At 38.0% G+C, this 23,678-nt stretch overlaps 1 protein-coding gene and 1 pseudogene across 1 annotated transcript in view; both read left to right on the forward strand.

The window, feature by feature from the left end:
• Positions 1-23,678, forward strand: part of NCBP1 (nuclear cap binding protein subunit 1) — a 43,154-nt gene that overhangs the window by 3,350 nt on the left and 16,126 nt on the right. Inside the window, exons 2-10 of the mRNA XM_065879134.1 lie at positions 3,525-3,613; positions 4,535-4,635; positions 6,482-6,638; positions 13,800-13,907; positions 14,267-14,388; positions 15,341-15,410; positions 15,877-16,092; positions 21,144-21,241; positions 22,200-22,263. Coding sequence (XP_065735206.1) covers positions 3,525-3,613; positions 4,535-4,635; positions 6,482-6,638; positions 13,800-13,907; positions 14,267-14,388; positions 15,341-15,410; positions 15,877-16,092; positions 21,144-21,241; positions 22,200-22,263 — 1,025 coding nt within the window. The remainder of the gene's footprint in view (positions 1-3,524; positions 3,614-4,534; positions 4,636-6,481; positions 6,639-13,799; positions 13,908-14,266; positions 14,389-15,340; positions 15,411-15,876; positions 16,093-21,143; positions 21,242-22,199; positions 22,264-23,678) is intronic.
• On the forward strand, positions 18,556-19,920 carry LOC136124559 (ras GTPase-activating protein-binding protein 1 pseudogene; annotated as a pseudogene).

Genomic DNA, 23,678 nt, shown 5'->3' on the forward strand with positions numbered 1-23,678 from the left:
AGTATAGTTTGTTTCAGAAGTGATGGTTACTTCTTTAAATCTGCAGGATCGAGGTGCTTTACTTTTCCCCTTTCCCTTGTTTTTGTTACTTTCTCTTTTACAGAGTTGGTTTTTGTTTCCACTTTGTGGGTCTAAAATTTTTTATAGTACATATAATTCTAAATAAGGATATAAGATGTGTAGTACAGTGTATCCATATAGAATAAGGATCACCTTACAGGCGAAAAATTATTTGGTGTATTAAGATTCTTTCTGATGGCTTTTTTGTTCTGATGGCGTTTTTATTTGGCTGCATTGGATCTTAGTTGCTGAGCATGGGCTTTTTCTAGCTGCGGTGCACGGACTTCTCTTGTTGCAGAGCACAGGCTCTAGGCGCACAGGCTTCAGTAGTTGTGGCACAAGGGCTCAGTAGTTGTGGCTCGTGGGGTCTAGCGTGCAGGCTCAGTAATTGTGGCACACAGGCTTAGTTGCAATCTTCCCAGATCAGGGATCGAACCCGTGTCCCCTGCATTGGCAGGTGGATTCTTAACCACTGTGCCACCAGGGAAGTCCCTTTCTGATGGGTTTTAATAGAGACTTGCTTCTCTCTTCTAGCCAAGGTGTCAGAATGAAGTGCTAATGTATAGCTTTAATTTACATTGTAAAACTTCTACTTAGTTAACATGTTAATATAAAATCTGTTGTTGTTTTGGGAGCTACCTTAGATATGCTTTCTTGAGGGTAGGTGAAAACAGCTCATTCCCAAAATTTTATTCTTCTTTAAAGTGCTTTATTCTACTTCCCCATGCTCTTGCCCACATTCTCTTGAGTTCAGTATCCTGTTACTGTGCATGAGTTCACATTGTGTCTGTACGTCCCCCTCCCACCCCTCTTTATATTCTCTCCAATATCAGGTGAGTGTGGGGCATCTCTTACTTCTTAATACTTTCTGCCTCTTCTCATTCTCCAAGCATAGTAAAAATGAGAAGAAGAAGAGAAAAGAAGAGTTACACTTCAGAGATAGGACTGTATACTGTATTTTCTAGTTTTTCTTCAGAAATCCTACCTTCTCTCCCCACAGCAGTATTTTCTTCTTTTCAGTCTTACAAGAGGGCCTAGGAGGGTTGCTTTAAAGACTGGGGTATAATTCTAAACTGATTTGAGAACAAGCCAGCTGGATGGTTAATTTAGAGAGGGTGTGGAGGTGGGATGTGGGATAAAGGGTTTTGGCATAGTAGATGGGCCAGAAAGAAAGGAACAATGGTTAAAGTTTAAAAAAAAAAAAACTGCTCTCATTCAGCTAGTTTTTTAGCATCTGCATTCTCCCAGCCTTATCAGAATCTGGTTCTGAAGAACATTTAGTATATTCTGCTTTCTAGAACAGAGTTTCTCAACATCAGCACTGTTGCCATTTTGGGCTGGATTATTCTTTGTTGTTGGGAGTTGTCCTGTGCAATGTGGTATGTTTAGTAGAATCTCTGGCCCCTGCCCACTGGATGACAGAGTTGTGACAACTAAAAATGTCTCCAGAGATTGCCAAGTGGCTCCTGGGGGACAAAAATCCAACCCAGTTGAGAACCACTGCTTTTGGAGAAGGCTATTTTAACGTCCTGGCTGATAGCTTATATAAACATCGCATCAAATATGTCATTTTTTTCAATGAATGAATCCTGGAAATAGAAGTCCTTTGTGTCGAATTTGGCTCTTGGGGTGGTGGAACCTTTATAGAGATCCTGTGACTTCAGTTTAATGTATATTTGAGAATCAAGGTCACTGATCCCACAATACCACACATGTCCACAACTTTACACGGACACATATCTCCAGGAATACATCACAGCTGTCATGCTGCATGTGTATTATATTTTTTATGGCATTATCCCTTCAAAACTATCCCTTCAAAATTCAGTGGTTATTTAAACCAGATCCTAATGATAACTAAGGGGCTGGGGGGGGGGTCAAAGCACACAGTGCTTTGCCCTGTGGCCTTTTATAATACTTTGTTTGGCCCTATCTAGAAAGTAATAGATCAGTTTTATTCACCTTGAGTTCAGGTGGTAAGTACCTGAAGATCATTTCAGACATTGGAAAAATTTTTAACACCCCAAGCTTAGAATAGCCAAGTGCTGTGTTTTATGAAAATCATTGTATTTTTCAAGCCAAATGTTCCAGTGGCAAGTAAGTAATTATGAACTCTGTAAAAATGGTTCAGTTCCTTTGGCTGTACAAGTCTGGAGAAGATTAAAAATATAACTTGCTACTGAGTAATCCTATATCTGCAGATTTTCATTATTAATACAGATCTCCAACACAGTTACAGATTATTGCTTCCTTGTTCACATGCCATCCTAATAATCTAATTGGTGGAAGTTAAAAATTGAATTATACTGGGAGACTAGCCAACATTGTGTGTAGCAACAGCATCATGTTCCATATTTAACACCTTATTTGAAATTTTTTCAGCTTTATGTTAGTCCACAAAAGGATATAAGGTGGGTATGTTGAGGTTTTAAACAAAATATTGGTAGTAAGAGATCACTAACAGCAAGACCGAAAATACACAGTCCAGTGCTTAAGGATGATTTGTAGCACAGCTTCATTCAAATTGAACTCTTTAGCGACCAAAATGACAGAGAGAAGACTGCTGATGATTTCAGAATGGTAGTTTTTATTTGTTTGCACAACTCTGAATGACACCGTTTTTGAACATAATAGGATCAGTAAAGTACGGAACCAAGAGCTGGTTAAAGCAGGAAATCATAAAACATATACCTTTTCCCCACTGATTGTTTGATATAGTTAGTACTCAGGACTTTTCTTTGAGTATGTCTGCTGATTGTAATTCTCATTGTTTGGGATGAACTAGACCCTAGTGCTGCAAGGTCTGTAGAACCAAAACCATTAATTGAAGAGTTAAGAGCTCAGACATTTGTAAAAACTAGTGAGGAATCCTAATGTTTTATGCTCCCTTTCCCATCTTTTGAAGTTTTCCTCTTCATACCTTTCTTTTTTAAAAACTTTTTTCCCCCCAATCAAGTCTTTCCACAGCATTCAACTTGGTTTTTACACCCATATTTCATCAGTTTACATAATTTTCATTATTAAAATAATGAGTACTACTGGCACTGACAGGTTTCAGGAACAAGTGACTAAGGATGAATAAACAACTCAAGTTCAAAGAATGGGAGTAGCCATACATGAGTGTTACAGGGAGTCTTCCAACTGCTAGTGGTTAGCATGTTATGGGCACCTTTGCTGCCTATCCATAGAAATGGACAGGGCTGCTGCATTGCGTTGCTTCATGGGGGCACTATAATCACAAAATTTAACATAAATAATGCTTCCTGGAGTTATTATGGTGCCACTGGGTATGGAGACTGTTGGTTGATCTAGCCTTGTCTGAGAAGTGGAGGGTCAGTTAAGCACTTCTACTGTGTGTAAATAGTAGGGCTTCTGGTACAAAAGTGATTATAGCATTAAAAAAGTTAACGTTTTTGATAACAGATTCATCGTGTAATGTTCACTTTTTTACATTGTTGAAACAGGGGGACAGCCTCACAAAAGAAGAAAGACCTCTGATGCAAATGAAACTGAAGATCATTTGGAATCTTTAATATGCAAAGTAGGAGAAAAGGTATGATCAAAATAAGCAGAGACTGTGATGGGCTTAGGGTTGTAGTTAACTGTGCTTGATTAGTTTCTGCATCTGCAAGCTCAATGATCTAAGTTGTGGGCAAAGTTTGTATTGCCATATATCTATATCCCGAAGTAAATGCATATTAAAAGCCTTGGAATGCAGAGAGTTAAATGTTATTAGTAATTTTCACAGGATATGAGTCTTAGAAGGGACCTTAGGGAATAGTCCACTCAATTTAAAAATGAAGACCAGGGGCTTCCCTGGTGGCGCAGTGGTTGGGAATCTGCCTGCCAATGCAGGGGACATGGGTTCGAGCCCTGGTCTGGGAAGATCCCACATGCCGTGGAGCAGCTGGGCCCGTGTGCCACAGCTACTTAGCCTGCCCTCTGGAGCCCGTGAGCCACAACTACTGAAGCCCGCGCACCTAGAGCCCATGCTCCGCAACAGGAGAGGCCACCATAATGAGACGCCCACACACCACGGCGAGGAATAGTCCCCGCTGGCCACAACTAGAGGAAGCCTGTGCACAGCAATGAAGACCCAATGCAGCCAAAAATAAATAAATTAAATAAATAAATTAAAAAAATTTTTTTTAATGTATTAAAAAAAAAATGGAGACCAAGGAAGTTCTGGATAGGTGAGGTAATTTGCCCAGTCATACAGTTAAGTGAATTAGTTAGAGAAGTAGAATAGAGCCCAGAATGTCCTCCCATTTCTAATACTTGTTTTGCTGTCTTAGATTGCTTTTTTAATTTTATTCGTTCTCTTTTCATGGTTTTCTAAGGAATAGTAACAACCTGAATTTATTTATACTAAACTGTCAGTGCCTTATGTGTAACTTTTTTATCGTCACCTAGAAAATTTTAATGCACTAATTGCTGAGTACTTGACAGGTATTTAATATGCTATCCTCTACAGAGTGCCTGCTCTTTGGAGAGCAACCTAGAAGGCTTGGCTGGCGTTTTGGAAGCTGATCTTCCTAACTATAAGAGCAAGATCTTAAGACTTCTTTGTACAGTGTATGTATACAAAAGATTTATGAATCCAGGTGATAATGTATTATCTACTCTTAAATGCTTGTGAATGTTCAGAAGATGTGTTTATGTTTCATATGTCATCTCCTTTCATTCTGTGGGGAATTTGTCAAATGAAATGACCTTTTGCCCTTTGGCGAACTCAGCGATAAATAGGATGAAAATTGAGCATTTTCTTTGTTTCGTTTCTTGTATCCTTAGAATCATTTGAGTTGACTACTTTTAAGTGAGAAAGTAGACAACTTCACATTCACGATTTTCTTTTAAGCACATACAATTAAATATATATAATAGAGTTTAATTTATACTTTAAATCAGTAGTATCAAACATGTTTGAGAACCAGTCACTTGAGTAACAATAGCCCTTCTTAGAAGGCTGAAGATACTTTTGAAGCTATGACATATAATAGGCATAATCTTTCTCTGAATTAGGTTAGCTAGAACGAGTATCAGCATTTAATTTGTAAGGACATTAGAATGGGAAAAGTCTCACATGAAATCATGAAACAGTCTCTCCCAACAGTGGAATTAGCAATCCAGACTTCCTCATCACTCAGGTGGACATTGGTCACTCTAAACTGTATGCTTTGCAAAGGAGGATCTATGACTTCTGGATAAAGGAGTCTTCATTATAAAGGTGCCTTAAAATGTTATTTCAGTTATTTTAAAATAATGGGTTTTTTAAATTGCTTACAGCCCAGTTTTGAAATTTAAAAATGTACACACAAATTGAAGCTATCTGTGGATTTCACTTTAATATCTCATAAAGTACAAATAATTTCAGATACAATTTTTTTAAGGAATCTAGTTAATATTCAAGAAGACATGTCCTTAGACTAAGAAACTTAATACTAAGAAAAGTTATTTGGCTATAGTTATCCGTAGATTCCTTCTGTTCTGAAAGCATTTATTAGAATAGAGTAGATTTATGCTTAAACTCTGATGGAAGCCATGACTTTGAAGCAGGGGAGGGTTGAGGAGGAATTGTTACTGTTAATGCAGTTATTTTTTTAAAACCTAAATTGTCCCTAACACTCTTTGCTAGGAACCTTGGGAAAATGCAAAAAGTATAAGAGAATCTGAACAATCAGGAGTTCCCATTTGCTTTTCTTCTTTGAGCTGATTTCTAAAGGCTGCCTAAAATAGGGATCAACATTTGCTTTTTTCAAAGATTTATTATTGTAATCCTCTTCTCTGCTTTTCAAATAACTTTAATGAAAATTAACACACTTGAGTAAGCAAACTGGATGTAAAGAAATCTTACTCTGTCAGAGTACCATGTTAAAAATTCAACAATTTAACTGACAGGAACTGGTTTTAGTTCTGAATTTTTTCTAAGCAACTAGAATAGTGTTTCTCAAAGTGAAATTCTGATCCCATGACATTTGGTCGGCTAAGTTTAGCAATGTTGATTGCTCCATCTCCCCCTTAATGATTCTGCATTAAAGAACCTTGTTTCACTCAGCAATTGCCAGATATTTTACCATGGAAACCATTTTCTGTAGACCTGCTATTCAATTCCACTAAGCACATTGGAAGAAAAACTGGTTTAGTGTCAGTTATATCTATTTTAGTTTGATTTCACAATTAGAGTGTTTTACTTTCTTAACTCTTGGATTAACTAATTAGAATTAAAATGAAAAAATTGAGGGAGCCATGTCTGCAACTCTTCTCAATATTTTTGCCTTTTCTGACATTGTTTTAAAAACATAGCTAAATGTCATGCTTTTCTAAAGTTAGTAAAACAATTTAAAATTTTATATAGTATAAAATTCAGCAATTTAATGCTGTTGTTTTGGGATCTTCTTATTGTGCTGGGTTCTCAAATCAGTGCACGTCTGTTACCTGAGAAGTTGACAATTTATACAACATTAGTTGGACTACTAAATGCCAGGAATTACAACTTCGGTGGAGAATTTGTAGAAGCCATGATTCGTCAACTTAAAGAATCGTTGAAAGCAAACAATTATAATGAAGCTGTATATTTGGTAAGTTTTTTGTTTTTTTGGCTTTGGGGGAGCTTTTTGGTATGTTATGACTTAGTGTTGGGATGAAGGGGAGAGGTGAGCTACAACCAAATAATTTATTTTTTCTCTTGAAATACAGTTCCCCACTCACCACAACAGCTGTTCTTTTGAAACCATTCTTTTTTTTTTTTAATCTTTATTGGAGTATAATTGCTTCACAATACCGTGTTAGTTTCTGTTGCACAACAAAGCGAATCAGCCATATGCATACACATGTCCCCATATCCCCTCCCTCTTGAGCCTCCCTCCCATCCTCCGTATCCCACCCCTCTAGGTCATCGCAAAGCGCCGAACCCATCTCCCTATGCTATGTTGCTGCTTCCCACCAGCCAACTGCTTTACATTCGGTAGTGTATATATGTTGATGCTACTCTCACTTCGCCCACCCACCCCATGTCACCAAGTCCATTCTCTATGTCTACCTCTTTATTCCTGCCCTGCAACTAGGTTCATCACTACCTTTTTTTTTTTTTTTTTTTTTTTTTTTTTTTTAGATTCCATATATATGCGTTAGCATATGGTATCTGTTTTTCTCTTTCTGACTTACTTCACTCTGTATGACAGACTGGGTCCATCCACCTCACTACAAATAACTCAATTTCGTTTCCTTTTATGGCTGAGTAATATTCCACTGTATATATGTGCCACATCTTCTTTATCCATTCATCTGTCAGTGGACACTTAGGTTGGTTCCATGTCCTGGCTATCGTAAATAGTGCTGCAGTAAACATTGTGGTGCATGTCTCTTTCTGAATTATGGTTTTCTCAGGGTATATGCTGAGTAATGGGATTGCTGGGTCATATGGTAGTTCTATTTTTAGTTTTTTAAGGAACCTCCATACTGTTTTCCATAGTGGTTGTATCAATTTACATTCCCACCAACAGTGTAGAAGGGTTCCCTTTTCACCATACCTTTTCCAGCATTTATTGTTTCTAGCTTTTTTGATAATGGCCATTCTGACTGGCGTGAGGTGATACCTCATTGTAGTTTTGATTTGCATTTCTCTAATAATTAGTGATGTTGAGCATCTTTTTATTTGCCTCTTGGCTATCTGTATGTCTTCCTTGGTGAAATGTCTATTTAGGTCTTCTGCCCAATTTTTAACTGGATTGTTTGTTTTTTTGATTGAGCTCCATGAGCTGTTTGTATATTTTGGAGATTAATCCTTTGTTTCATTTGCAAATATTTTCTCCCATTCTGAGGGTTGTCTTTTTGTCTTGTTTATGGTTTCCTTTGCTGTGCAAAAGCTTTTAAGTTTAATTAAATCCCATTTGTTTATTTTTGTTTTTATTTCTGTTACTCTAGGAGGTGGGTCAAAAAAGATCTTGCTGTGGTTTATGTTTGAGTGTTTTTCCTATGTTTTCCTCTAAAAGTTTTATAGTGTCTGGTCTTAACATTTAACTCTTTAATCCATTTGGAGTTTATTTTTGTGTATGGTGTTAGGTAGTGTTCTAATTTCATTCTTTTACATGTAGCTGTCCAGTTTTCCCAGCACCACTTATTGAAAAGGCTGTCTTTTCTCCATTGTATGTTTGTGCATTGATTTTGTATCCTGCAACCTTACCAAATTCATTGATTAGTTTTCTGGTGGCATCTTTAGGATTTTCTATGTATAGTATCATGTCATCAGCAAACAGTGGCAGTTTTACTTCTTCTTTTCCAATTTGTATTCCTTTTATTTCTTTTTCTTCTCTGATTGTTGTGGCTAGGACTTCCAAAACTATGTTGAATAAGAGTGGCAAGAGTGGACATCCTTGTCTTGTTCCTGATCTTAGTGGAAATGCTTTCAGTTTTTCACCATTGAGTATGATGCTTGCTGTGGGTTTGTCTTATATGGCCTTTTTTATGTTGAGGTAGGTTCCCTCTGTGCCCATTTTCTGGAGAGTTTTTATCATAAATGGGTGTAGAATTTTGTCAAAAGCTTTTTCTGCATCTATTGAGATGATCATATGGTTTTTATTAATTTTTTAATGTGGTGTATCACATTGATTGATGTGCATATATTGAAGGATCCTTGCATCCCTGGGATAAATCCCACTTGATCATGGTGATCCTTTTAATGTGCTGTTGGATTCTGTTTGCTAGTATTTTGTTCAGGATTTTTGTATCTATGTTCATCAGTGATAATTGGTCTATAATTTTCTTTTTTGTGATCTCTTTTTCTGGTTTTGGTATCGGTGATGGTGGCTTCGTAGAATGAATTTGGGAGTGATTCTCCCTCTGCAATGTTTTGGAAGAGTTTGAGAAGGATTGGTGTTAGCTCTTCTCTAAATGTTTGATAGAATTCGCCTGTGAAGCCATCTGGTTCTGGATTTTTGTTTGTTGGAAGATTTTTAATTATGGTTTCAATTTCATTACTTGTGATAGATCTATTTATATTTTCTACTTCTTCCTGGTTCAGTCTTGGAAAATTGCACCTTTCCAAGAGTTTGTCCATTTCTTCATGGTTGTCCATTTTATTGGCATATAGTTTTTTGTAGTAGTCTCTTATAATCCTTTGTATGTCTGCAGTGTCAGTTGTGATTTCTCCTTTTTCATTTCTAATTTTATTGAATTGCGTCCTCTCCCTTTTTTTCTTGATTAGTCTGGCTAAGGGTTTATCAACTTTGTTTATCTTCTCAAAGAACCAGCTTTTAGTTACATTGATCTTGGTATTGTTTTCTTCATTTCTATTTCATTTATTTCTGCTCTGATCTTTATGATTTCTTTCCTTCTACTGACTTTGGGTTTTCTTTGTTCCTCTTTCTCTAGTTGTTTTAAGTGTAGAGTTAGATGTTTATTTGATATTTTTCTTGTTTCTTGAGGTGAGATTGAATTGCTATAAACTTCCCTCTTAGAACTGCTTTTGCTGCATCCCATAGGTTTTGGGTTGTCATGTTTTCGTTGTCATTTGTTTCTATGTATTTTTTTATTTCTTCTTTGATTTCTTCAGTGATCTCTTGGTTATTTAGTAGACCACTGTTTAGCCTCCATGTATTTGTGTTTTTTACAGTTTTTTTCCTGTAATTGATTTCCAGTCTCATAGTGCTGTGGTCAGAAAAGATGCTTGGTAGGATTTCAGTTTGCTTAAGTTTTCCAAGGCTTGATTTGTGAACCAAGATGTGATCTTTCCTGGAGAATGTTCCATGTGCATTTGAGAAGAAAGTGTATTCTGCCACTTTCGGGTGGAATGTTCTATAAATACCAATTAGATCTATCTGGTCTATTGTGTCATTTAAAGCTTGTGTTTCCTTATTTTCTATTTGGATGATCTGTCCATTGGTATAACTGGGGTGTTTAAGTCCCCTACTATTATTGTGTTACTGTCGATTTCTCCTTTCATGGTTGTTAGCATTTGCCTTATGTATTGAGGTGCTCCTCTGTTGGGTACATAAACATTTATAATTGTTATATCATCTTCTTGGATTGATCCTTTGACCATTATGTAGTGTCCCTCCTTATCTGTTGTAGCAGTCTTTATTTTAAAGTCTATCTTATCTGATACGTGTATTGCTATTCCAGCTTTCTTTTGATTTCCATTTGCATGGAATATCTTTTTCGATCCCTTCACTTTCAGTCTGTATATGTCCCTAGGTCTGAAGTGGGTCTCTTGTAGACAGCATATATATGGGTCTTGTTTTTGTATCCATTCAGCCAGTCTGTGTCTTTTGGTTGGGGTGTTTAATCCATGTGCATTCAAGTTTATTGTCGATATGTATGTTCCTATTACCATTTTCTTAATGGTTTGGGGTTTGTTTTCGTGGGTCTTTTTCTTCTCTTGTGTTTCCCGCTTAGAGAAGTTACTTTAGCATTTGTTGTAAAGCTGGTTTGGTGGTGCTGAATTCTCTTAGCTTTTGTTTGTCTGAAAAGCTTTTGACTTCTCCATCAAATCTGAATGAGATCCTTGCTGGGTAGAGTAATCTTGGTTGTACAGTTTTTCTCTTTCATCACTTTAAGTGTATCCTGCTACTCCCTTTTGGCCTGCAGAGTTTCCACTGAAAAATCAGCTGATAACCTTATGGGGATTCCTTTGTATGTTATTTTTTGTTTTTCCTTTGCTGCTCTTAATACTTTTTCTTTGAATTTAAATTTTGTTAGTGATTAATATGTGTCTTGGTGTGTTTTTCCTAGGGTTTATCCTGTATGGGACTCTCTGTGCTTCCTGGACTTGGGTGACTATTTCCTTTCCCATGTTAGGGAAGTTTTCCCCTGTAATCTCTTCAGATATTTTCTCAGACCCTTTCTTTTTCTCTTCTTCTGAGACCCCTATAATTTGAATGTTGGTGTATTTAGTGTTGTCCCAGAGGTCTCTGAGATTGTCTTCAATTCTTTTCATTCTTCTTTCTTTATTCTGCTCCTCAGCAGTTATTTCCACTGTTTTATCTTCCAGCTCACTTATTCATTCTTCTGCCTCCGTTATTCTGTTATTGATTCCTTCTAGTGTATTTTTCATTTCAGTTATTGTATTGTTCATCTCTGTTTGTTTGTTCTTTAGTTCTTCTAGATCTTTGTTAAACATTTTTTGTATTTGTTTTTTGGTATGTTATGACTTAGTGTTGGGATGAAGGGGAGAGGTGAGCTACAACCAAATAATTTATCTTTTCTCTTGAAATACAGTTCCCCACTCACCACAACAGCTGCTCTTTTGGAACCATTCTTTTTTTAAAAAAATTAATTTATTTTATTTATTTATTTTTGGCTGCGTTGGGTCTTCTTTGCTGCATGTGGGCTCTCTCTAGTTGCAGTGAGCAGGGGCTACTCTTTGTTGTAGTGCATGGACTTATCATTGCGGTGACTTCTCTTGTTGCGGACCACAGGATCTAGGTGCACAGGCTTCAGTAGTGTGGCTCACAGGCTCTAGAGCGCAGGCTCAGTAGTTGCGGTGCACAGGCTTAGTTGCTTGCGGCTTGTGGGATCTTCCTGGACCTGGGATCGAACCCGTGTCTCCTGCATTGGCAGGTGGATTTTTAACCACTGCGCCAACAGGGAAGTACCGAAACCATTCTTATTAAAGATGCAGAGCTCATTACCGAGTCCAGTGGCTTCTGTTAACTCAATCCTAGTTGACCTCCCTGTAACATGGGATGCTTTACACTACTTGGTTTCTGCAGTACCACTCTTTTCAGGACCTCCTGCTGCCACCTACCTTCTATTCCTCAGTCTCCTTTTACTGGGTAACCTTCCTTTGCCTTAAATTTTTGTGTTTCCCAGGATTCTGTCCTCACTTCACTTTTTTCCAAACATTCTCTGCTGAAGCATTCTCATTCTCTCTCATAGCTTCATAAACTACCTTTATTTTGATGACCTTCCCCCCTACCAACTCTAATCTGTATCTCCTGCTTCAGCCATTCTCCTGAGCTCCAGACCTTTGGTCCAAATACTACCTGGATAGCCCTAAGTTATCTTGCCTGGAAGTCCCTGAATTAATGCATTCTTTATACCTCCTTTTCTGTACCCTCAGTCCAACCCACACAAGTGGTTGCTATTTACTGGATAGCCCGTCCAGAAACCTGAGCATTAATTTTTGTCTTGCCTTTGCCCTCTCATACTCTAAGCAGTCTCCAAGCCCTGTCTGTCCTACCTCCTAAATTTCTCTCCAGTCTGTCCCTTCTCCTTGTCTCCAGGGCCTCTAGTGTAGTTCATGCCTTCCTCGTAATGTCTTAACAGCTCTTTTTGCATCCAGATTCTCTGCCTTTCACTTTATCTTCTGTAGTGGCACCAGAATGGTCTTCTGTAACTAGGCTCTGTTCATGTTGGTTACAGGTTAAAAACCTCAGTTCCTTCCCATTTTCTACAGTGGATAGTCTTCAAAGCCTGGTGCACAAGATGATGCAGGAAGTAAATATCCGAACTCTTACTTACCTTAAATGGAAATGGAATTAAGCCTTATTAATACATAACACATAGATTGACAGTGGGCCAACTTATATATAAGTAAATATTTATGTGTTGAGGTATGTGATCAAATTCTTTTCTACTGAGTACATAATCAAAAGAGTTTGGACACTCATCAAACTATTAAGTTCAGATTCCATTAAGTCTGATCCTTCATGGTTGCCCCAGTCTGTTTCTCTTTGCCTCCCATATACCCTCCAGCTCCATCTGAATTACTTGCTGGTCCCTGAACACACCTTGTTTTTGAACCTTTCTGCCTAGAAGCCTCTCCTTGCTGTCCACGTGAGGACTACTTTTTTCATCCTTTATGATCTAGCCCGATTGTTACCTCCTATATGATGTTTCCCCTTACTCCCTTTGTCCCTATTTCTAGAACACTTTATTTATCTTTTAGTATAGGATTTATCCATCTGGGTTGAGATTGTGCTTGTCCCACTAGTCTGTGAGCTCCCATGTGAGAGAGACTTTAATAGTGCTCAGCAGTGGCACACAAAGGGCACCCAATAAATATCTGTTCATAAATTTCCATTTCTGTGGTCCAGTGAAAATTTTTTCACAGCCAAACAGAAAAGAAGATTATTGGTTGTAATAGCTAGAATATTAGAGTTTAGGTTCTTAGTTTAGTATAAATGTAAAGCTATAAATGCAGATTCCTGTCCTTCCTACTGTCTCTGTCACAACTATTCAGCTCTGCTGTTATAGCACAAAAGCAGCCACAGACAATATGTAAACAAATAAGCATGGCTGTGTAAAAGTCGATTTGTGGACAATGAAATGTAATTTCATATAATTTGTATGAATCAAAATATTCTTTTGGGTTTTTTTCAAGCATTTAAATATTTAAAAACCATTCTTAGTTTTCAAACTGCTTAAAAAACAGACAGTGGGGGCTTCCCTGGTGGCGCAGTGGTTGAGAGTCCGCCTGCCGATGCAGGGGACACGGGTTCGTGCCCCAGTCCGGATAGATCCCACATGCCACGGAGCAGCTGGGCCCGTGAGCCATGGCCGCTGAGCCTGCACGTCTGGAGCCTGTGCTCCGCAACAGGAGAGGCCACAACAGTGAGAGGCCTGCATACCGCAAAAAAAACAAAAAAATCAAACAAACAAAAAACAAAACAGGCAGTGGGCTAGATTTGGTCCTTGGGCTGTAGTTTTTCAGAACTGTGGTTTCAAACATTACAGAATTGCTTGTTTTATAATTATTATAAAGGACATTTAGATTTCATAGAAATTGTTCTCCCCACCAGGTCCGTTTTTTATCTGATCTTGTGAATTGTCACGTCATTGCTGCCCCATCAATGGTTGCTATGTTTGAAAATTTTGTAAGTGTAACTCAGGAAGAAGATGTGCCTCAGGTAAGAAAACCCCTTGTGCTGAATCTCGTCCATATAGTACCAGGAATTTTTCACTAGTAACCCTTTAGTAATAAAAACAGAAGATTAACAGTAGATTTATCACATTGTAAATTCTTAATGTCTAACAGTTAAGTCAACTGGTATAATGGTGAGTTCTTGTGACATCTGTACATTAGTTAAATGATTCTGTCTAGTAAGATTAAAGCTAATATATCTAAAAATGCTCTAAATGAGCCAAATGTCTTTGTTAAGTCCTACTGAATTGCATCCATAGGATTTCATTCAGGAATAAATATAATATGAATGAAAATTCACTAGCACCTATTTTAAATGTACCTTTTTTAAAAAAAATTCTTCAGGTGCGCCGGGATTGGTACGTGTATGCATTTCTATCATCTTTGCCCTGGGTTGGAAAGGAGTTGTACGAAAAGAAAGATGCAGAGATGGACCGAATCTTTGCCAACACTGAAAGCTATCTTAAGTAAGGGAACAGCAGCTTGGTAATGATTTTGTGTCCCCTTAAGTTTTTTCAGAAGAATTTTGTTATAAGTTTCATTTTCTATTAATAGGTAATTCTTTGGATATTGTTAATATCTACTTAGTTACAATAAAGCTAAAGGAAGTCTAAAGATAAAAATCTGCTTTCTCATTACACTAAGGTACCTTTCAATGATTTTTCAAATGTTTTATATTTTTTAAAAGTTGTACTGTTTTTTAATAATATATAGATGTTTGCAAAAGAATGAAAGTAAGAGTATGAATATGCTAACATTTGAATGTCATTCCCCCTTTTTATACAAATGATAGTCCAGTATACACATTGTTCTTCTATACACACTTGCTTTTTTTCCCCTCTTAATATAGTTTGGATTCGTTGCATAAGATATTTAGCTCTACCTCATTCCTTTTAACAGCTGTATGGTAGTCCAGTCTTTTAATGTACCATAATTCCTTTAACTAGTCTCCTGTTGGTAGACATTGAGGCTATTGCAAGTCTTTGGCTATTTTAAACAGTGTTTCAGTGAATATCCTTGTACATACGTCTTTATGTGCACGTACAAATATGTTTTGGGGTGGCATGTACAAATATGTTTTGGGGTGATGTGAGTTCTTAGAAATGGCATTGCTGGGTTGAAGTGTCTTTAACAATTTTAATTTTGATAGTTAGTCAGATTGCCTTCCAAAGAGATTATACTCTTCCATATGTCGTCTAAAGAGATTATATCAGTTAGCCCTCTTCCAGTGATGTTTTTGAAACCGTGTATTTGCCTACATTTTGGCAATGCAATACATTATCAAAGATTCTAATATCTGCCAATCTGATAGGTTAAAATGTTTCACTCCCTTAATTTGCATTTTATTAATTATGAAAGCAACTGAATATCTTTTCATGTTTTAAGAACCTAAATGTAGATTTTCATTCTTACCTTTAGAAGACGCCAGAAGACTCATGTGCCCATGTTACAAGTATGGACTGCGGAGAAACCGCATCCACAAGAAGAGGTAAATTGATTTCAGTCTCTTGTGATACAAGCACAGAGTAGATTCTTATCTCTGTGACATATTCAAATCATCCCATTTGTATACCTCAGCTGGGTTTTCACATTTCATATCAGGGGTTCAGCTCCTCATAGTCCTAGGCATATAGTGGATTTTTAATAAATGTTAGAATGTCATCAAAACATTCCCTATTCTTTGGGATTCCAGATATCATAGAGTTGATGTATTTTTTATTTAAGTGCCCAATTTGAAAAAATAAGAGGTATCAGCCCCAGACAGACTTTATAAAATAAGTAAAACAAAAACAGAAACTTCGCAGTATTCCTTAGTACTGTATTTAATTGGAAGTTAGCTTGCTTTTGTATCCTGTATTTTAGAAGGCAGTAGATTTTTGGTTTTGTCTAGTCAAAATGTTATTTCATCTAGCCTCCAAATATCTATTAATTGTTAAAAATTAATCTGTCTTTAGTATTTAGATTGCCTCTGGGCCCAGATTCAGAAATTGAAAAAGGATCGCTGGCAGGAGCGGCACATCCTAAGACCTTATCTTGCCTTTGACAGCATCCTGTGTGAAGCACTGCAGCACAACCTGCCTCCTTTCACACCACCTCCTCACACTGAAGATTCGGTGTACCCGATGCCAAGGGTCATCTTCAGAATGTTTGATTACACGGATGATCCTGAGGTACATGCATGACCAACAAAAGTGCCTTTCAAAGCGCCTGTGTTGTGTTGTAATTGTGGTTTAATCTTGTTTGAATTATGCCTATGGGACATTTTAATTTTGAGTTGTTTATTATCTAAGAGGGTCATTGACAGCGAAGTTAACAGTTTAATTCAGTGAATGGTATCACCTCATTATTCAAGAAATCATATTTAGGCAGTGTAAATTGACAGCACGGTGTACAATTGAAGAGTGTAGGTTTGAGAGGCCAAGTAGGTTTGGGTTTTAATCCTGGCTTAGTCATAGCCCAGCTGTGTGATCTTGAGTGAGTTATTTACCTCCCTACCTTAGTTTCCTAATGGAATAATAATAGTATATATCTCATAAAGTTGTAATGAGGATTAAATTATTAACACGCATAAAGTGCATAGAACAGTATGTGACACGTTATGAGTGCTCAATAAAGTGTTTTTAATTTAAAAATCCCAATGATTAGTATAAGCTGACTTTATAGTTCTTAAATATATGTATTTTTTATTATGAGGTCAGGTTGTTGATAGCTGTTATACTTTAGCAATTAAGAAAATGTATAATTTTGATATTAACATTTGATATAAAAATTTACATTTTAACTGTGCTTTAGTTACTTTATACCTTTGCATTTGAATGACTGTTTTTTTGGGTTTTTTTAAAATTTATTTTTGGCAACGTTGGGTCTTCGTTGCTGCGCACAGGCTTTCTCTAGTTGCAGCGAGCGGGATCTACTCTTCCTTGCAGTGTGCGGGCTTCTCATTGCAGTGGCTTCTCTTGTTGTGGAGCACGGGCTCTAGGCACACGGGCTTCAGTAGTTGTGGCACATGGGCTCAGTAGTTGTGGTTCACGGGCTTAGTTGCTCTGCGGCATGTGGGATCTTCCTGGACCAGGGCTTGAACCCGTGTCCTCTGCATTGGCAGGTGGATTCTTAACCACTGTACCACCAGGGAAGCCCATGACTGTCTTAACTTTAATGCCCAGGCAGCAAGCACAGTGATCACTGGGCTGGTTCTGAAAAGAAACTCGCCTGGCTAAAGTACTATCTATACCTGTTGCTTAGTACATTCCAGTCAGCATAGAGCAGAGTTTCTCAGCCTCAGCACAATTGGTGCTTTGGGCTGGATAATCCTTTGTTGTGGGGCTGTCCTGTGAATTGTAGGATGCTTAGGAGCATCCCTGGCCTCTACCTTCTAGGTGCCAGTAGCATGTCAGTTGTGACAACCAAAAATGTCTCCAGAGATTGGCAGATGTCCCCTTAGGGGCAAAATTTCCCCCAGTTGAGAACCACCGGCATAAGAACCAATGTTACCACCTTAGGTCAAACTTGAGTTTTCTTTCCCTATCTTCTCTCTTCTATGGAAAGTTGCTTATGACCAGGGAAATTTTAGTGTATGTATACTCTATCTCAGGGTAACAAGTTGTTGGATAATTGATTATATATACAAAATTATGAACTTGCTACCCACTTGCAATATTGCATATATAATGCTTTTAGTTAACTTTATGTAATGGTCTAATTAGAGTATATATAATTGGAAGTCTAATTTACAGTAAGACTGTTAGAATCTTTGTGATTAGGTATTTATTTGTACAAGGGGAACATTAGAATGGCACCTCAAAATTTGCTTTTCCTGTACTATTTGTACTTAATTGGTGTTGCCTCTGTAATGTGCCCATCATCCTTTGCCAGAAGAGCATAAATATGCAAAATATCTGTTTGAAGAGGATTTGGTTTTTTTGTTCTGGGCTTTCAAAAAATGTTTTGTTTTTAATTAGAAATGATAAAGTAGATTAAAGTAAAAGTCACCATTAAGTAGTAAGTAATAAGTAAATAAACTCATTGAACCTGTTTGCTATGCATTTTTTTTTAATTAAACAATATCATGTAGATAATGTTCTTCAACCTTTTGTAAAACAGCATAGTGTGGATATCTTTCAATGCATACATGATTTTTTTATGTCTACATAGTGTTCGAGACAAAATTTTCCCTCTCTCCATGTTTTTTATAGAAGTAATCCAGTCCCATGGTTTCAAAAAATAAACTGTAATGGCCACAACGGGCGAGAGCAAGCCGCGGCCTGGGCCCCAGGGTGATCTCGGGGGCCTGGGGCCCCGTGCAGCCCGCTCGGTAGCTTTTCCCTCCTGCCCCCCCCCGCACGCGGAGTCCTTCCTCCCCTGGCGGGGTCTCCAGCTTAACCCAGACCAGAGGAGGCTTTTCTTTGGGTGGGGGACACGAAAGTGCATTGAGAATTTCTCAACTCGGGAAGCAGAAGTGCTGCTCCTAGGTTTTACAGGGAGTAAGGGGGGAGCAGTGAGTTCATGGATATTGAGTGATGATAATAGCTAACCTTTTTCCAAGCCCTCGCTGTGTGCCAGGCATTGTGCGGAGCAACTTGTGTGTCTCTTCTTTACTCCCGAAATGCCCCGATGAGGTTGAATTGACCAAAGCAATGGTTATGGAGAAGCCTAGTCCCCTGCTGGTCGGGTGGGAATTTGTGAGACAGTATTACACACTGTTGAACCAGGCCTTAGACATGCTACACAGATTTTGTGGAAAGAACTCTTCTTATGTCCATGGGGGATTGGATTCAAATGGAAAGCCAGCAGATGCGGTCTATGGACAGAAAGAAATCCATAGGAAAGTGATGTCACAAAATTTCACCAATTGCCACACTAAGATCCGTCATGTCGATGCTCATGCCACCCTGAATGATGGTGTGGTGGTCCAGGCTTTGAGGAGATTCATGCAGACCTTTGTCCTTGCTCCTGAGGGCTCTGTTGCAAATAAGTTCTATGTTCATAATGATATCTTCAGATACCAAGATGAGGTCTTTGGTGGCTTTGTCACTGAGCCTCAGGAAGAATCTGAAGAAGTAGAGGAACCTGAAGAAAGACAGCAGACACCTGAGGTGGTACCTGATGATTCTGGAACTTTCTATGATCAAACTGTCAGCAATGACTTAGAAGAACATTTAGAAGAACTTGTTGCTGAACCAGAGCCTGATCCTGAACCAGAGCCAGAGCAGGAACCTGTGTCTGAAGTCCAAGAGGAAAAGTCTGAGCCAGTATTGGAAGAAACTGTTCCTGAGGATGCTCAGAAGAGTTCTTCTCCAGCACCTGCAGACATAGCCCAGACAGTGCAGGAGGACTTGAGAACCTTTTCATGGGCATCTGTGACCAGTAAGAACCTTCCACCCAGTGGAGCTGTTCCAGTTACTGGGATACCACCTCATGTTGTTAAAGTACCAGCTTCACAGCCTCGTCCAGAGTCTAAGCCTGAATCTCACATTCCACCGCAGAGGCCTCAGAGGGATCAAAGGGTGCGAGAACAGCGAATAAATGTTCCTCCCCAGAGGAGACCTAGACCAGTCTGTGAGGCTGGTGAGCAAGGTGACGTTGAACCCCGAAGAATCGTGAGACACCCTGACAGTCACCAACTCTTTATCGGCAACCTGCCTCATGAGGTGGACAAATCAGAGCTTAAAGATTTTTTTCAAAATTATGGGAATGTGGTGGAGCTGCGTATTAACAGCGGTGGGAAATTACCCAATTTTGGGTTCATTGTGTTTGATGATTCTGAGCCTGTTGAGAAGGTGCTTAGCAACAGGCCCATCATGTTCAGAGGTGAGGTCCGTCTGAATGTGGAAGAAAAGAAGACTCAAGCTGCCCGGGAAGGGGATCGCCGAGATAACCACCTTTGGGGACCTGGAGGCCCTCGAGGTGGGCTGGGTGGTGGGATGAGAGGCCCACCCCGTGGAGGCATGGTGCAGAAACCAGGATTTGGAGTGGGAAGGGGCATTGCTCCAAGGCAGTGAATTGCTCTTCACCGATCTTCAGGCAGCAGTACAAACCCTAGCTCCCACAGAATGGTGATTTCTTCAGCCAACCTTTGGTATCTTGGAATCTGATCCTAGTCTATGATAAACTGCTTAAGTTTGTACAGTTCTACTTTTTGTGTTACTGGTGTGTGCTCGTTCCACTCTCACCCCCCCCCCCCCCACCTTTTAGTCCTTCACTTCCAGTTTTGTGGAGTGATATTTTAGGAAAAATTGATTTTTAAAGAAGAAAAAAAAAAGACTGCATTTCCTTGATCTATTTGCATATACAGACTGGATTTTTTTTTAACAGTTTCCCCAAAGGATTGTGTCTTGCTTATTACTGACATTTGGTATGTTTCATTCATTGGAATATTTTTTACTTATTTTCTACATGTTTCAAAAGCCTGTGAGAATTACAGGATTTGATAAACATTTTGAAGGCAGGAAGAACCCAAATTGTCTCTTCTTTGAGAGTCATGACTACCTTCTGGTGTGGAAAAATTGCTGTTAGAAAAATTGACAATTTAGATTCTCTCTGGTATGGTTAAAAACTGAATAAAAGGTGTTAGTAGAGTTTTTCTTTGGATACGTGGTTGCAAAACAGTTCCAAAACCTGTTTTTACCATTGAAACTTAAACTGTGAGATAGGTTTTAAATGTCTAGAATGCAACTGATAAGCTTTTCTTGAACTGTTAGATTTTTTTTTGAAGTAGAGTTTTTTCATGTTTAATTTGTATTTGTAAAAAAAAAAAAAAAACCAAAAAGACCCCAGAAATTTTCAAAAATCTGAATAACACAAAACCGGAGCAAAACTGTTGTGCCTTCTATTTATCTTTGATTCCAGTCTTGGCGATTGTTTAAAGAAAAATAATAAAAAAAATAAACTTAGGTTTGTTCTATTTAAAAAAATAAATAAAAATAAACTGTATAGGACTAATAATACACAAAAATTACTTAGTTTGCTTCATTTAAGACTTGAAGTGGGCAAGGATAGTACAGTGTCAGATGCAGTAGAAAAAACACTATAGCTGACATTCTAATTCTCTTGTAGACATAAGTGAACAAATTTGCTGAAATACAGAGCTTTCACACTTGTGAACTTTTATCCCCAGCATCCAATACAGTGTCTAGAACATAATAAGCTCTGATATATTTGTTGAATAAATGAAAAATAATATTTTGTCTAGGTCTGGAGTATATGTATTTGGTTTTCTTTCCAGGGTCCTGTAATGCCAGGGAGTCATTCAGTGGAAAGATTTGTGATAGAAGAGAATCTTCACTGCATCGTTAAGTCCCACTGGAAGGAAAGGAAGACTTGGTAAGATGCATTTCATGGTACTTTTAGTAGAGTGGAGAAAAAGTAGCAATCTTGATGATTTAGTAAGAGCAAAATGTATGTTAAGAGTAAGAAAATCTTCCTATCTTCCTGATGCCCTGTCTTGCTAAGACCGATCTCTAAAACACTTGATTTGCTTTCTGGAGGCACTTCACCCTCAAATAGTACTTTCCTGGATGCTATATAGTACTGTAGTGCTTTATAGTAATATGCATATGATGCCTGCTCTTTTGTATGGATGTTTGCCATGTGCTCTGGACAACTTAACTTGAATGGCAAGCTGTTTTTGGTATGAATGTTGTGGGAATAAATGAATACTAATGGTTTTGCTGTTTCCTAGCAGTTAGACATCAAGCTTTGGAAAAGTTTATTTTTAATATTTTCTGAAACCTTGGAAAGTTTTGGTTTAGATCTTAAAATGGAAAGGAATATAGTATTTTGGGAATGGTCTACCTTATAAAACATTTTAAGTTAGTAGATCTGAATATACTTACTTACTATTATTACTTATATGCCTTTTTTTTTTTTTTTTTTGCGGTACGAGGGCCTCTCACTGTTGTGGCCTCTCCAGTTGCGGAGCACAGGCTCCAGACGCGCAGGCTCAGCGGCCATGGCTCTCGGGCCCAGCCGCTCCTCAGCATGTGGGATCTTCCCAGATGGGGGCACGAACCCGTGTCCCCTGCATCGGCAGGCGGACTCTCAACCACTGCGCCACCAGGGAAGCCCACTTACACTCCTTTTGATCTTCCAAGGAGTTTTGCATGCATTAAAGAGTTTCCTTATAGTAGACAAAATAATCTGTGCTGTAGTTAAGTAACTGAAATCTAGAACATTTCAGAAAAGATTTCCTTTATATCTACATACACTGTTTTTGAAACTGCTTATTTAGTTTTTCATGTATCTGTGTGTACTCATTAAACTTAAATTATACTTTTTATAGTGCTGCACAGCTAGTGAGTTATCCTGGGAAGAACAAGATCCCCTTGAACTACCACATAGTTGAGGTATGCATTCCAAATGGAGCTTGTTTTTAAGTTTCAGAATCTTTCTGTTGACTGTAAAGTGTAATCTACTCTTGGCCTTTTTGTTGTTCTTGCTACTTGGCAGGTGCTGAAAATTAATAGAGAAGAGAGGAAATTGCTTTCAATTTTGGAGCTCTGTTAGCCATGTTAGTAAAGAGAAAAGAGGAGGTTAAGCCCAGTGTACAAATGGAATTTTGAGTTGCCTATAATTTATTTATATATTCATGAATAGTTATCATGGATAATGTAAGTTACCTCTAACTCTGTCAATACATTGTCCACTTAACAGATGTATAAGAGGCTTAAATATTTTAAAATATTGTATTCTTTAGGCAGATAACCCTTTAACTGTGTTTATCTGGCCTCTTATTACTAGCATACCCCTGACTACTGTATTATTTCCTGTATCACAGGGTAGGGATAAGTAGGAATCCTTATTTATTCTTAGAAATCAAAAGAGCCAGTTGTTTTGGAAGTGGAAAAAAATAGATAATGCTTTTGATTCCATTTGAAGTCATACAGAAGGATGATACTAGTAGCATAGTTGAACACCTTGTAGAGATTTATTTCCCAAAAAACAGTGTTTTCACTTGACCCAAACTGTCAGTTGCATTATTCATTTATGTTAAAATACTCAAAGTGAGCATAATTATGTATCATTTGATTCACTTTTTATTCATACTATACCTATGTACTTCCTTAGAAATGCTGCATCTGTTCTCTTTATAGAACTTGAGAGTGTGGTTAGGCTATGAACTTGACTCACTGACATGTCAGTTGAAATGCAAAACATAAGTCATATTTTTAAATGTGCAAAATGTGTAGAAATTCATACAGAAGTGTGGGAGATGGGAGTGAGAAGAAGGAATGCAGACCAGGCTCTAGAAGTCGAGGTAGATGGTCCACGCATTATATAAAGAGGAAGGAAACAAGTTTGTGAACGAGAGCATGGCAAAAAAGTCTTGGAATACCAAGAATATAGTAACAGTGTAGAATGAGTTAATAACTATCTTCTGTTCCCATCCTCCGAGTCTACAAAGGACTTTTACTTCTTATAGGAATGAAACTCTGGTGGATCTGTGAGTCCCCAGTAAACTGTACCTCCCTGAATTAACTCTGATACTTCCAGAGTTGAAATTGGGCAGTTCTCTGGAAGTATCAACTAAGCATTAATTTTTGCATATTCTTACTTGATTGAGTTATAGAGATAAGAAATCTTCATTACAGTATTCAATTGTAGATCTTTGTGTTTTAAAGAGCATAATTTTAAAGGTTAAAAAGTAATTTTTTTTATTATGAATACCATAGAGTTAGACTTTAGAACATTGAGGTGTTTCTAATAGTAGAAGTGTGTAGATAGCTGTTGAGTTGAGTTCTGACTCGTGATTCCTTTGTAG

Source organism: Phocoena phocoena, chromosome 6 (genome assembly GCF_963924675.1).
Source record: "Phocoena phocoena chromosome 6, mPhoPho1.1, whole genome shotgun sequence".
NCBI lineage: Eukaryota > Metazoa > Chordata > Mammalia > Artiodactyla > Phocoenidae > Phocoena > Phocoena phocoena.